Genomic DNA, 15,672 nt, shown 5'->3' with positions numbered 1-15,672 from the left:
CCCAAAGGTTTCGTGAGAATAGCAGCATGTTAAATGACTTGTGTGTAAAAGTGGTGGCCAAAAATATTCCTGCAACCAGCATCAAAATACAGACGCCTACAATAATAGATGCTAACAAAGTACACATTAACATTAGCAATGATGTAGGATTCATAGTGTCAACATACAGCAGTTCTGGGAAGGAGTGCATTGTGGGTGAGTGAATGTTTTTGGTGTGCTTTGTGCTTACAGTAGACCGAGCCACCTGTTCACTTCAGGTCAGGGTGTCTCTGCTGCTGCGTGCTTCTCCAATTAGTGGGGCACGGGATGATTGCCACATCGGATTGTCAGTAAGCCCCTAATGTTTAGTTAAGTTCAGGCCCAGGTTGTGGAGTCAAAAGGATGAGGATTAGAGGAAGGATCTATTTCTCAGCGTCGCTGTCTTGACATTCCGGCCATAATGAAGAATTTTTCTCCCCTGTTTACAGGCCACTGCCATGGCTGCATTTCAATGACAAACGGATAACGGGACCTCCGCCCGTTCCCGTTTCTGGACGGAGGCGAGCGACGGACCTCGTTCAAAGGATAGATCTCGAACGTGGGTAACTTGGTTTGAACGAGTCGTGTGACGGTCTCTTCGCTGTCATGTGATGTGGACGAGACAAGCCGGGCTGTTTTGAAGGCCGGCTTTGTTTCCAAGTGCTCGACCTCATTGCCCAGAGAAAGGCCCAGCCCTGGAATACCCACACCGTTGGATGCGTGCATATATACCATTTATTATGCCAGTATACCAACAAACACAGTAGAATTGAGTTCAAATGTCAAACGCACATTAGCTTTCATTTATCAAATCCAATGACGTGGAAGTGAGCCAAAGAGTAATCTTGGTGTGTTTTTCGTAAAAGAGCCGTTAAGAAGCATGCAAAAAAAAAATGGGCTAATCCCAGTAATACCACACGCTCATTTTCGTGTAGTGGGGATAGATATACACGCACACGGACACAGTTCACCGCAACCACTCTAATCTCACGATGAAACTCCATACATTCACGTAAAACCCTGTTCAGAAGATGCACACTCGTCCACAGCAAGAACAGGCGTGCGTGTGTGGGTGCGTGCGCGTGTGCGCGCGCGCCTGTGTGTGCGTGTGCACCACCGGGGCCTAAAGAATTCTCTACCCCAACGCCCTCTAGCGACAGTTGTGGAACACTGCGGGTGCACAGAGCTGCAGAAGGAGAGGGGGCATTCGGTCTCAGATTTCCCGACTTCTCCCAGCCGCTCCGACGCTTCCACATCACCGCGCCGATCCGAGGCGAAAAGGGGGACGACACTGCACGCTACGCTAGGCTCATCGCTCGCCCGGACTGCACCGCCATGATCGAAACCGGCCCAGGTGGACCGCTACATTGAGGTGAGTACATCGCGTCGTCGTCGCCGCGGCGTTTTTTTTTTATCGCACATGTTCGCCCCGCTGGCTCGTTTGCTCGCTTGCTTGCTTGCTTGCTTGCTCGATCGCTCAGCCCTCCATGCTAGGCTAAGTACTCGTAGTAGTGTTGTTGGCGCAGGCGGCGAACGAGGCCAGCCCTCGGCCTCTCCGGCTTGCACAGGCTGGAAAACAAGCGATCCCCGGTGGGCTAGCGATGGATTCGATTCCCCTCCTCGATGGAGGCGACTCCATTAGGCGAGCGAGCGCAAAGGGCGAGCCGTATTGTCGAAGTTTGTGCTCGGATTAAGAGGCGCCGCCGCGATGCGCTCACGATCGCGATCGCCTAGTGGGATTTAGTCCTCTTTATCCCGTAATGTAGCCGATTCGCCAGTAGCAAGGGGAACTTGGTTGTTTTTTTGTTTTGTTTTGTTTTTTTCCGCCCCCAACTTTGTAAGTAGCGTCTGCTGCTGCTGCCGCTGCCGCTGCGGTTTACTACACGGCCGCGAGACCATAGCGGTAAGTTAGCTCAATCAGGGTCGCAATTGACCTACAAATGTCACCGTGTAATGTGTGATTTTGCTTTCAAATGCCATATCCGTTTGCGTGCAAATGGCTGGAAATGTTTCTAAAGGTCGACATTGGGACGATGGGCTGTTTTTCATTTCATTTCCCCACACGACAAATGCTCATTAGCAGCTTTAGTGGCCGTGTTGATGGATCAGACTATTTTGAAGGAACCTGTAGCAATTGAACAGTAACATTCAGTCCCATTAACCTAGTGCGTTTTTGAATGAACTCGCTAAGAATGCGTCTTTATGTATCATATCATGTGTCTCAGATTGAGTATTGTGTAATAGATTTGGTGTTTTTCTTTTTCTCTCCCACTGTCCAAATACTTTTGGTCTGCTTTGTTGTCGGAATCCTAGTAGCAAATGTCCTCCTGAAATTTCGAGGAGCTTCTTGTTATCCGTTGGAATTGGAAAATGACATTGAGCTGATCAGAGCTCTATGGAGGCCGTCCGTCTAAACGTGCATGTAGAAGCAGGATTTCTGAGGAGCAATGAGTCATACTCGGGGTGTCTTGCCAAATAGTCCCAAGGAATTTCTCTGCCATTATTACCCATGATTCCCACTTTCACTACAGCTTTGTTACATGGGTTTTACAATTCATATTTGGATTATTGACATTTCCAAGTTCTGAGTTTTGCCCGACGTTTTCTCCACGCCAAATATTTGTGCCGTGCTTCTAACGTTCCTTTGTGAGCAAAACTTGCCGTGCTCCAGCACGTCTGTTCACGATCCTTTGTTTTTTTTTTTAACTCTTTTTTTTTTTTTTTTTTTTTTTAAATTTGGATGCACGTGCGAAAATCTGCATCTTGTAAAGCATCCAAAGCGTGACGGGATCTGATCAAATAGTGGCATTGTGGTCTCAGAGAGTCTATCGAAGAAAACAGCTCCTTCTTCTTTGATGTCACTTTTCATGTATCCTTTCCTTTTTTTTTACCAAGAACAATGAATAAATTAAATGAAATCTTGTATATGACGTCGCAGTGCCTAAAAGCGCCGCTGTATTTTTCCATGTCATCGTTCCTTGTTGCCACTCTGTGTGCTTAGGGAAGACCTGGTTTGAAAAAAAAACTACAAATGAAAAGTGTGTGGGGGGAAAAGCTAGGCATTTTTCCAATCCTCATATTGGAATACCCCTTCAACTCCCTCCACCGAGTATAAACAGTGTTTTGTTGCTGACTGTAGTCTCTTTTACGGAGAAGCTTTAACGTTGACATCATGGAAGTTTCAGGATTTGTGACATTGACGCAAAAAGTGAGTGCGACAGGACGTTACTGTGCACACTTTCATATACTAGTAGCAGCAGTCCAAAGCTCCCATGTGCAGGGATTGCAAAATATCCTTAGCAACAGATGTTGTCCCACCTCTGTCGCAACTCGGATGGTTGAACTTTGAGCCCCTGTTTCCTGCTGGTACTGAATTTTTTGGGGAAAAGAAAGAAAAAAGTTGACTATGGGCAGTGCTATGTCAAAAGGCAGCTAAATATCTCCCTTTGCCGTCGTATCTGTGAGTCACCATTCAAAGTAAAGCCCATACAATGGAAAAAGGAGGTAAAGTGCACGGCGTGATCATGTCATGTTGCATAAACTCTGCTAATTTGCCATGCTACAATGTTGTTTAGTGAAAGGTGTCATTTTCTGCCCTTTTCCTGATGCAAGTTGCACCGGCCGACCGACCGACCGACCGACCGACCGGTCTCCCTGATCTGAGTCACAAGTGAGTCATTTGGCGGGTCTCAAGCAAGTCTCTGGACTCGATTCCAGTCACGAGGGTACGTCGGCTCCACTTTATTAAGTCTGAACGCGTTGAGTAACAATGTCATGAAGTCATACTTTCACTCTGCCATCTACGTGGACGAGAAAAAATTGTTTAGATAGAAGTGGTCTTCATAGTGTTACAGAATTTGCTCCTTCTCAAAATTGTAGCTTTGTCTTTGATAGTTTTTGCTGGCCGGACTTTCACCACTAGAAACTTACTGTAAAACATTCCAAAAAAGCATGCTGTTTATTTCTAGACAGGATAATGATCATTTCAATAGCTTAACAAAACCTTCTCGTGCGACCACCATTCATTCCCATTCTCCCTGAATGTAAAATCATGAAGAGTAGCCTACTATTTACGCCAACAAACAATCCTCAAAACCCGGTGGCTTCTAGCCAGACACCCGAGCAATCGATAAAGCTGTGCGCCAGGACCAACCCCTTTGACAAGCTGCCCCGCGGATAAAAAAATAATGAGGGTGCCGGTCAAGCTGGAGATGCGGCTGCACGCTTGGCCATTGGGGCCAGCGGGTCAGATTACTGAACCATTAGCCACGACCGCCTGTCCCGGGGAAATGATTTTTCCTCTGGCGTCATAATTCCCAAGAACGAATGAGGCGGCCGCTCGGCGTTACTTAACACCGCGTGCCCTGGGATTGGACGCCGCCACTCTTTGAGTGCCGGACGGACCATTGTTAAAAGCTGCAACGTGTGGCGTTTTTTTTTTCAAGTCAGCCGAAAGCCGCTTGACCAAACACCAGAAAGCTCGATGGTAACTCCCGAGGTTAGCCTTTACCCTTTGGACGTCCACGTGCCGGCGGAAAAGGGAAACTCCTCTGGCTTTTCCATTGTGACACACCAAATATGTGCGCGGTGGGGTGGGGTGGCCCGCCGGTGGGTTTGACTTGAATTGAGTGGCTTTGACCGATGGAGACGGACGGGAACAATCCAGTTTACTGGCAGAGGTTAGCTTGTGGAGATAGCGCGGCGTTTCCAAATGGTATTTTTCTCCCCTCCTCGTCCACCAAACGTGATCGTTGTCATGTCGTCCAATGTAAATCCTGCCATTGATTTGTCGCTAGGCGTTCTTGATGATGGAATTGTTGACCGGTTCTAATAGCAAGGCACCACTTGACTGCAGGATATTGAAAGGCCGTCCTCATCATAAGTGGCCGTCAGTCAACGGCTATCATTAGATTTTGTTTCCCCTTTTGGCTGCGTTTATCCACTTCTCAGACTGTTGGCCCGCCCGGGCTTTTTGTGTGGCGTTTGCTGCACACACACACGCACACACACGCACACACACGCGCACACACACACACACACATATTTCGTCTTCATCCAAAGTAATAGTTGGACCTCTACTTGCCAAATGCCTCAAGGTACCCAATTGTCAGGTGATGCAACCCTTAGATATGCAAATGGTAGTGAAGTTGTTTAAATGTGGGTTTGTGTGTTAGTTTCCTCCTTTCAGTACTGTAATTGTGCACGAATAGAACATGTTTGGGCATGCTTGTTGTTATACATTTGAAAACATCAATAACTATCATTTTCTTTTTTGGCTCTTGCTTACGTATTTGAGTTGGTCGTTTTTCGAATTGCCGAATTCACATTGGAACTACTGCTCTACTTACGAAAACTACAACGTGGAAAAAAAGTTCTGGAAGCAATTCTTTTTTCTAAGTACGTTGAAGCTGTGCTTTGGTGGAATAGAAAGTTTGAAATCTCCCTTTTGCCCATCTTTGCATTTGGGTCTAGTGATTGGTGCTACGAATGTGATCGCCGAGAGCAGACAGGTGCATATGATACGGGGGGTTGTGAGGGGGCGTGTGTTTATCCAGTTGTCTGGTGGACCCGGTCGAGACCACCCATTCCCTCACCTCATGTCGTCAGTAATGACGCTTGGCATCCCTAGCTTCGCACCGGCCGGCGTGACTTCAAAATAAAGGTTTTGTAAATGTGCTTTAGCCCTCATTTCCACTGGATTCTCCGGCAGTCCCACGGCTATTGGACCAGCGATTGCGTCATTCCGCCAAATCTGGATATGTGTCTTTTCCGCTGGAAACGGGAACCGTGCTCTGACCTCTTGGCACGGGAACAACGTGTTGGCTCTAGACCAATTAGAGGCGCGTGGGTATTTACAGTGCTGGCTCTCTCAAGGGTTGTCTCTCGTTGTAGCTCATTATTCAGAGATAATAGACTGGCGGAACATCCGCGCGCCATTAAAAACGCTCCCATCGCTATTGGCTAGTGTGGTATGAGTCCGCCGTATCGGGTCAGGGCGTCATGGCCTCCCATCAGGACTGAGTAAACTTTCCTCGCTGCCCAGTGCCCCCTCTTCCCTGTCTCCCTGCCCAGGCCGCACTCATGACATTTGGCTAGAATTCCCCCACACACACACACACGTCGTAGTGTGTGTGTGTGGTCTTGACTGCAACTAATAGAGTCAAATGGTTGGCTTTTGGATAGTGGCTAAAGCTAAAGGAATGTTTTTTAAAAAAAAATATCCGTGCCTGTTGCCTTCTGTGCTGTCGGGGAAACATTGTTTGAGATCAGTCGTGGCGAAATGAGCAAAGAGCTTCACTCTACTCTGCTGCTACTTTTCCCTTGATTGTTGTTTGTGTGCCCGAGTGTCCATTTGGAGGGGACAGGTGTGGGCCACCCGCAGGCTCGTTACGGAAATGTCTCTGGCACCCCCGACGGGGCTGTTGGAGCCCGCAAAAATGTCTGCGCTTTGTTTTTCCATTTGTGTTCAGCAGCTCTGACCACAGTGGTTTGTGTGAGGGTTCCAGCCGGTCGCTCACAGTGGGATGCGTTAAAGCTCAATGTGCTAAAGCTCAATGTGCTAAAGCTCAATGCGCTAAAGCTCAATGCGCTAAAGCTCAATGCTCTTCCAATCCGCTTTACAAGTGTATTCAAGAATAGAAGCAGAGGCAACGCGCAAGCCCCAAAACCTCATTGTTGCCTTTCCCGCGGCGGCCACATAGAATATTTGGTGAACGGAAGGAAGGAAGGAAGGCAGGTGGTGGCCGGGCCAACGCTGTTAAAAGCCTTTGCCTTGTGTTGCGGCAACTGGCTCCAAGACGCGGTGGCCAAATGGCAAAATCCGACAGCTTCTGAGGTAACCAAGCCATCTTCTGATATTTTTCCATTATCCGACCGTTTGTTCTGATCTGGCCCGGCAGAGCCGGTGTTTCAAGTTGTGGAGTGTGCGGGCTCAGCGGCGAGTCCTCAAAGCGCTTTGTGTGGCAGGTATTGAAGAGCCCGCGGGGCAGTAACGCGACTCCCACGTCGGCAGAGGCGGCTGCGTCCTCCCTCGGTCCTCCACGCCCTTGTCTCTCTCTCTCTGACTCTGTCTCTCCCCCCGGTGAGGTCACTGGGTAGAGCTCCTTTATTGAGAAGCGGCCCAAAGCTATTCTTTGACTTCCAAAGAAGAGCAAAGTGAGCCACCGCAACGTCACACGTGTGTCGGAAAGGGCCTAGAGTCATGGCTCCCTTCCCTCCCATCTTTTGACGACGGACGCTGTCTGTGTCCTTCTTTTACTAACCTCGGTCACTCCTCCAGATGGCCATATTCAGAGCAGGTTCATGAGAAGCACATACGTACTTTGTAGTTCACATCAACACATTTCCTTGTTTCCACGTACGCACTGCCCGCAAACTTTGTTCTGGCGTCTCGTTGATGGCCTTTGTGCAATTGTCTCCAGTACCTTCTACTCGATTTACTTGCCCCCCCCCCGCCCCACCCTATCCTTTTAGAATTTCACAATCCATTTCTTTCACCCCGAGGCGCAAAGGGTAATAGCAAGAGACGGTGTAGCAAATTAAAATCTCTCTCTCCTTTGTTTGCTCCCTTTGGATGTTGTGGCGATGGCTGGATGAACTGAGGCAAGCAATGGCAGAAAAGGGAGGAAAAAAATGAATAACCTTCTCCTATGCCATGCGTCTTTCCAGTAGATATAGATATATTAGGCGCATTAATGGTTTTTAATGCTACTTGTTTCCAAATTTCCCAGCCGTGCATTGATTGTAATTGTATGTATCCTGACGTGAGACCCTTTTGCTCTTTCTTCCGTGCACTACACTGACCTACTTTATTAGTTTGGGTCTAGTGAATCAATCGTGGAGGTTATCTAACTGTTCCTTTAATAACGGTGCAGTGACTTGAGTGGCAGAAACTCTGTCCAAAGCATTGTTCTTTCTGGGGCGCACAATATTGTGCACACGGCAATGACGCCTGACCCTCAAACGCCATGCTATGTTTAATATGTCAGCTGTACGCTATCATTTGTCATTGTGTTGGCGTAGAATAGCACCACTTAAGTGCACTAAATGCAAATTAATCATGTGTAAAGAAAGGCAGCCATTGAATGGCGACTGTTGGGTTGTGGCTGAGGGGGAGGGCTAATGGTGGGGGGGGGGGGGGGGGGGTGGTCTGGCCTGGGTCTGGCCAATGGGAACAAACGGGGTAAGAGGGAGGTTGTCTGTCGGCGCCGGGCCCATTCATCATGCCAGGCCTGCCGGCTTCGGCTCGCTCGGGTCGGTCCCGCACAACACAATTACGGGCCGTGTTGTGTCGGGGGTGGGGGGTCCTCCCTCCCGTGGTCGGAGTAAGTCCTTGTCATTTGTCGTTTGTTCTCTTCCATGGCTTCTGGCCATTTCTCCATTTTAAAAGCACCACTAGAGGTGGGAGTGACCGTGCCATTTTCTGCCTCTGAATTAACGCACTACAGTAAATCCCGATTCATTTTGACGTTGTTTACCAGCTTTCTAGTTTTGTGCAGAGATGTGACCAAAGCATCTCTTTCCAATAAGTGGATGGTTGTATGCTCTGGTTATGCAGATCGGTCAAGTCTGGCCTTGTGAATTGAAATCCAGTTTAAGAATGAAGTGGCGAGTATTTTTGCAAGTGAGCAAAGCCGGAGATACTGGAAGCTGTTTTCAATTTCAGGTGACCTTTGGGCTTCTTTTTATATCCCCCTTTCACACAATAAACCTGTCTGCATTATCTAGGACAAGTTGTAACGGTGTCCCATGGCAACAGGTGGGGTGGCCAAGTACACGGCACCTCCTGCAAATGCGCCGTTTCTCCTCTGTTGTCCAGTGGCCGTTTGGGCGGCCGCCCGGCCGCGCTTATTTGCCCTCAAACCCATATTCCCTCCGTCGTGGAAACCAAATAACCAGCGGCGGAGGAAATGGCAGCCGTCCGGGGAACAAGTGGAGCTCGTGAAGAAATCAGGCAAAAATGTCAAAAGACACTTGCTGCTAATATTACAAAGCAAGTGGTTTCCACCCCCCCCCCCCCCCTGTTCTAGTATAACTGTGGCTTGGCCTTGACTTGATCCAAGTGTGACATCATGTGTTGGTGATGAAATTGCACCTTTTGTGGCGTCCATCTGGGCTCTCATCAGCTTCTTCCTCTAATTAGATGAGGGTCCGCTCAATAAAGCTTCTCTGCTCCACTCCATTAGTTGTATTAACACTTGCCATCTCCATCTTGGCGTCCTCTACCTTTTTTTTTTTGCTGTTATCCTTTGCCTTCCATCGTGGAAGCCAACCCCCCCTTTTTGGTTTCCTCCTAGATGTGTGTTAACCTAGTTAGTGGGGCCCAGCAGGGGAGGCCAATCAATTAATGAACAAAGGAGCGCTACGCAAAGTCCAAAAAGGTGGTCCCCATCATCCAATGTCACTTTTGGCTTCCTTGTGCCTCCCTTTTATCTTTGTCCAAAGCCAATTAGTGCGTTATTAGCTTTTTGATAAGACTAAGCGTCACCACCATGAGAAGCTCGTACCTTCATTGCAATGTTGACAATGCCAACATTTGAACGCCATTTTGGTCTACAGATGAAATAGGACAAAATGATCAGTGTTGTTGCAATCCTGCCTAAATAGATAGAAATAAAATCACAATGACATCTTCAATCCTTTGAAAAAGACACTTTTTATTTTAAAAACAGTCATCTTGTGAGACTATAATTGTCTATAAATGATCAAGAGAATGGAATGTAACACTATAAGAACAATAGCAATCCATTTTCCACAATTTGAACACACTTTAATCTGAGATGATGATAAACTGTGTTTAAAAAAAAAAGGCCAATCCAAGGCAAATGTCAATATTTAATGGTGGTCTCCGTGGGCTTTGACAGATCTCCTCCACGTCTGTGTGGCACCTGCGTGGGCTCTCTCTTTCACCACTTTTTCATCCCTCTCTTTGCTCAATGCATCTTTTCATCCCATGCAGGCTCCTGCTTTTTTTTCTCTCCTTTTTTGCACACCTCAGCGTCTTTCTTCTTCTTCCTCTTCCTCTTCTCCCCCCTCGGGTCCTCCCCTCATTCTATTATCTTCCCTCTCGCCATCCCTTTTTTTTCTTTTCTTTTTCTTAATCCGGCGAGCGTCCCCCTCCCCGCAGTCTCCCTTTCTGTCTCCCAGCGTCGGAGATCAGGGATCGCGGGGCGTCGTAACAAGCTGTTGAATAATAGAAGCGTGGGGCGGCGTGGGGCCACGGATCCAGTTAACCCTTTGATCCCCGATCATCACTGGTTGTCCGTGTCGGACACGCAAACCGCGGCTGAAGAACCCCGGTCGACCTTCCTCTTCTGCTAAAGTCAAAAGCTCACCCTTTTTTGTCGTTATTTTTTATTCCCGACGTAGATGTATAATGCAATGCTTTGAAAAGGTCACGATTCATAATTGATCATAGTATTTTCACTGGCTATAATGGATGAAAGATTCACGGCTTTGCATTTGTTTTGGGACTTTTCCCTCCGTCGCCAGTCATTCGTTGTGTCGTGCTACGCTAGCTGGCTCTCTAGAAGTGGCTACCGACCAATTGGATCCCTTTTTGGGAAGATTGGAGCTTTTACGCAGCTGGCGCTCCGGCACGTGTTTGGACTTGCGCCGTGTACGCCCATGAATGCGTACCCTCCCTCGTCGGCTGACTGGCTGGCTGGGGAGCCAAAAGGGCACGCAAACACTATTTATTTATTTCAAGTGGGCTTGCTCCAACTCAAATGAGCTGCTTTTATCACATATGTTAGCTGAGGGGTGGCCCACTCCCAGGACGCTCCCGGAGAGGAGAGCCCATGTCATCCAGTCTGTATCTCGGTATGAAGCTTGTGGACCACTTGCTTCCATTGATTCGGGTGTGCTAGAGGAGGGACATGTGGAAATAAGAATTGGATGCGTGGATTGCGTGTGATCACTGTTTACATTTTGTGTACACCAGAAAAGATGCGTACCCACACTCGGTAAGAGCTAAAAATATTGAAAATTGCGACCCTCTATTTACTTTGGCAGAATCACAAAGGGCTCCTTGAAATTCCGAGAAACGGGGGTGGGGGGGGGGTGGCCTTCCAATTTGGTTAGCGCCGTTTGAGCTCACAAAGTCCGCGCACTGATTACAATGTATCATAGCTCGCATCCGTTTGATAGCAGACTGCTTTATGGTCATTTTCCTTCTTTACTTTCCAGCAATATCCAAAGTCCACTCGTCTCCCTTGTTGACATAAAACCTCCTGATTTTTGAGATTGAAAACAGGCCGGTCCGTACGTAATGGGCAGGTTTTCAAGCACCAGGGGACATTCTTTTTCTTTTTTTTTTTCATCGTCATCAGTTTAATCTGGGGCAAGAATAGGTACGAGCATCGCCACAGACGGAAGGAACGGCCTCTCCCGTCCGACACGCTATTCTCATGGGGAGGCTTTTCTGCCCTGCAAATCGGTCCCATCAGTGCGGGCCACTTCTTATCTGGAATGAGGGAAGGATGTTTCCTCACCGTGGAATAATAGCTAAATCTCCCGGGCGGCCTCAATAGCATTTTTGGAAGCGCCACGGTCGCTCTCCATTGCTCCCGAATTCTTTGCAGCATGTTCTCCCCTTTTTCTATCCAATTTTGATGGCAGAGATTTGTCCTCCTTTTTTTTTAATTTTTTTTTTTTTTACCATGTCCCCCCCGGGACTCAATTATGCGTTTGGCTTTCATTTATCTGCGGTCATCTGGAGATCTGGCTTCTGATAGCATCCCCGCCCGCAAATGTGTATTGCCGTTTGGCTGCAGGTGTTGCTTGTGATCAAATGCTCGTGCGCTGCTTCTTGGCTAAATGGACTTTGGATTGGATGGCCAAGGCCCCGTCGGGTCATGCCTTGTCACTCCGTGTCGCAGCCGCCCAACGGAAATGAACAGCCCAATGGAAATGAAACGTTTCCAGCGTAGGAACCAAAAATACAAACATGAAATGGGGAAAACTGGGCAAGTGGCAATTCCAAAACAAAACCAAAAATGGTCTCTATGGAAGCTGCTTTGATTGGCCCACCGACTGCCCAGACAACAACTTGCAGTATTCCTATCTTCATTTCTTAACATTCTTTTATTTGATAGTTCAGAAATAGTATCACATGGTTGTAATGGGGGAGTTAGGTGATATCGAAGTCCATATTGGGGCCGCTGACTTGTGGTGTTTCCACGGCGAGAAGCATTTCAAAGCCCGACGGAGACTTTGTGTCAGTGGACTGCCTCTTTGTCCTTCCCCGCCGCTTGACACTGGATAAACAACGGGAACAAACGGTCACTCCCACCACCAACATTGATCCAAGTCCCTGGATGGTGCTGTTTTTGTCTTTTTTTCTTTTTGCCACTCCACTTCCACCCCCACCCACCCAATTTATACGAAGCCACCCCTCTCTCTCTCTCTCTCTCTCTCTCTCTCTCTCTCTCTCTCTCTCTCTCTCTCCTGCTCTGCACCACAAGTGACAAAAATGATAAATGAACCCCCCCCATCCATCCCCTGGCACAACCTCTCCGTACGTCCCCCAGAGTACAAGCTTATTTCCCCCTTCAGACAATCCAACATTAGCGCCATTTCAAATAAGAGTTCATTTTAATTCTCGAGGCGACGTCCAATTTATTGCCGGCAGCTCATCTATTCATTTCCAGGCCTAAACATGTGGTTTACAGTCAAAAAAAAAAAAAAAGCAAATAGTTATTCATCTGTAAAAGTGTTTGTTACGGATGCCAAAATAAATGGCTTCCTGGCGTAAAAGTATACCTGGCGGAAAGCTCACGCACAATTATCACTATTACTTTTAAAAACATATTAATGCTAGCTGTTTTTGTCGAGCAGTGCGCCTCCAATTCCCTTTCCTCTATTTGTGGGTACGCTAATCCTTTCAAGGCAAGTTGTTTAATTGCAGAGCTGGCATACTTTTGTTACCGTTTACCGTGTCAAGATTAAAAGGATTAGTGATTAGGGTTCACACCCTTCTTAGCTCTTTAACCTTGACCCTCTTGCACACTTTTTTTTTGGTCTCTTTGGAAAGGCTAGCAAACAAACGGTGAGCTTTCTCCTCCATCCAACGGCAGATCTTCTTGCGCTTCTTTGTGCGTTTAACGTTGTCCTTTTCTGTTTTTAAGCGCCAACGCCAGGCCTCCCGATTGTCCTGCCTCATAACTCCCGTGTTGCCATGGTTGCCACGCCATGTGGCGAGGGAGCGTGCTAGTTCATTTTGCTTTGTCTTTCAGAAGTCTGATTGGCTAACAGAAAGTTTAGCATTTTTTTGCGTATGCATGTTGTCCCAAAAATGTCCTAGAAAATACACATTTACATGCATTTTTTTTGGCTGACATTGAGAAATCTTTCTGCCCTTTAATTTGTGTTCCCAGTGCTCTTTTAAAAAAAAGCCCTTGAGAATTTGACTTGTTGAAAGTTGCAGGCAAAGCGGGCGGCCGTGCAAGGAAGGATAAGCACACGCCGTCGGCCGGGAGGTTGCGCAGCGCATCTGGCCAAAGTCACCGTTATTTCCTCTATTTATGGTGGGAGGGAGTTGTTAGAGATGAGGAGCAGACTTGATCTGGCTGTTGGCCATCCCCTCTCATTAATCTAGCGAGCTGTGCAGCCCTGGCCTACTTCCAAAGAGTTGGGGGTGCAGGTTCCCAACCAGTCACGTGATCAGCTTCTTCAACCTGAACAGCCCTTAAGAAACTCTGCCACCGACGTAGGCCCATTTCTCAGAGCTGGCCGGCCGGCTTCCATTGTACCGTACTTGACGTCTGTATGTATGGAAAGTGTCAGTGCGGGTGTATTATTGCTGGGCTTCTATTGATGAGTTCTCTTTGCGTCTTTGGAGAAGCAAAATAGCGAGTGGCTGCTGTGCCGTCTGTCTCTTGTTTATGCACGATTTAAGACATTGTCGCCGTGTGGCAGCCTAAACACTGGCGTCTCTCTCCGCACCATTTTAGGCTGCTCTTCAACTTATGGATACGTCTGCTGGCTAGCATAAATAATGCATGTTTTCGTCTGGCTCTCGTCTACAATTTTGCAGCGTGATTTTGGTGTGGTCATACGGACAATTTGGGGAGATAGAAGAAAACTTCAAGGGAAAGTGTCCACAGCACGTTGCCTTGTACAAGAGGCTGTAGAAAATGATAGATGAACTCATAACCAGCTCTAGATTCCCGTCGGGTCTTACTCGGTTCTGGCAAAATCGAAACATTGATCGTTGTCGATGGCCGACATTGTGGTGCGTCTCTGTCGGCCGGCTATTTCACACAAAACGCCTGCGCTGGAATAGCCGTGAAAGTTTCGGGAAATCAAGTTCTGCTTTTGCCGTTCACTGGAAATCTGTTGGCCGGTTACTATTGCAAAGTCGTGATGCATAGTTGCACTTTTGGGAGCGCCTCTGAGATGACAAAATGATCTGATTTGGTCTTGTTTTGCAGGAATTCTGTGATCCGAGATCTGCCTCTTGTGACCTGTTTTGCCTGCCGAGATCCTTCTCCCGTCCCAAAGATTCCTCCAAACCTCCACGCTCGGGAAGCTCCAATAATGGGCAGGTGACGGAGTCTCCCGTCACGTTTCCCCGCCGGCCACTGGTCCCGACCATCGTTGGCTTTCCCCCCCGCCCCCTCCGAAGGCAAAAGTGCGTCCATCCGTCCCTGCGATCCCGGGCCTCCTCCCACTCCTCTGCCATGGTGACATAAGCGCCATTGCAATATGAGGGAGAGCCGCCTACGCCAAAGCATCTCGTCGCTGTCGCCGCTAGCTGCCGTCTCGGCGCCTTGAGCGGGCGCCCCGAAGAAAGACAAAGGTTTTTTTTTTTTTCGTTTTCCTTTTGTTTCTTTTTCTTTTTTCCTCCTCGGCGAGCGGTCGCGGCAGCAGCCGATCATTCGGGAGGCTCCCGCGGGGGGGAGCCCGTCGCGGCGAGAGACGATGCTGGGCTGCGTGACCCCCCTGCGTCGCCTGGTGCGTCTCCTCCCGCTGCAGACGTCCCTCCTCCTCCTCTTTCTCTTCTGCACCGTCAGCGTGTTCATCTCGGCCTACTTCCTCTACGGCGTCAAGCGGGAGCTGGAGCCGTCGGGAGGGGGCGTGTCGGGGGCCGAGGGGGCCTCGGCCGACTCGGACGACTCCAGGGTCACGCCCTCTCGCCTCTTGCCCCCGCGCGGCGTGTCGGGAGGCCCCGGCGGCGACCCGGCGGGGGCCAGGACGGATCCCGTGGTCCTGGTCTTTGTGGAGAGTCAGTACTCGCAGCTGGGCCAGGAGATCGTGGCCATCCTGGAGTCGGGGCGCTTCCGGTATCGCACGGAGATCTCGCCCGGGAAGGGCGACATGCCCACCCTGACGGACAAGGAGAGGGGCCGTTTCACGCTGGTCATCTACGAGAACATTCTCAAGTACGTCAACCTGGACGCCTGGAACCGGGAGCTGCTGGACAAGTACTGCGTGGAATACGGAGTGGGCATCATCGGCTTCTTCAAGGTTACCGCCGATCTCCGAGCACTTTTTAACGCGACTTTTCTCGTCTGGTTTGACCGAGCCTCGATTTGTGTCCGTCGGTCCTGACCGAGCCTCGATTTGTGTCCGTCGGTCCTGACCGAGCCTCGATTTGTGTCCGTCGGTCCTGACCGAGCCTCGATTTGTGTCCGTCGGTCCTGACCGAGCCTC

General features: G+C 48.9%; 1 protein-coding gene across 4 annotated transcripts in view; it reads left to right on the top strand.

Annotated features, from left to right (window-relative positions):
• Positions 1-1,168: 1,168 nt before the first annotated feature.
• Positions 1,169-15,672, top strand: part of ndst1b (N-deacetylase/N-sulfotransferase (heparan glucosaminyl) 1b) — a 25,877-nt gene continuing 11,373 nt past the window's right edge. Inside the window, exons 1-3 of one of the 4 annotated variants that reach the window (XM_077732796.1) lie at positions 1,169-1,390; positions 3,631-3,743; positions 14,451-15,486. In XM_077732796.1, coding sequence (XP_077588922.1) covers positions 14,941-15,486 — 546 coding nt within the window. In that variant the 5' untranslated portion in view covers positions 1,169-1,390; positions 3,631-3,743; positions 14,451-14,940. Of the gene's footprint in view, positions 1,391-1,510; positions 1,922-3,630; positions 3,744-6,723; positions 6,854-14,450; positions 15,487-15,672 lie in introns of those variants that run through there. The other 3 variants (XM_077732795.1, XM_077732797.1, XM_077732799.1) reach the window with 3 other exon arrangements.

The sequence above is a fragment of the Stigmatopora nigra genome, chromosome 14, assembly GCF_051989575.1.
Source record: "Stigmatopora nigra isolate UIUO_SnigA chromosome 14, RoL_Snig_1.1, whole genome shotgun sequence".
In the NCBI taxonomy this organism is placed as follows: domain Eukaryota; kingdom Metazoa; phylum Chordata; class Actinopteri; order Syngnathiformes; family Syngnathidae; genus Stigmatopora; species Stigmatopora nigra.
This window is presented reverse-complemented; position numbering and strand designations above follow the sequence as displayed.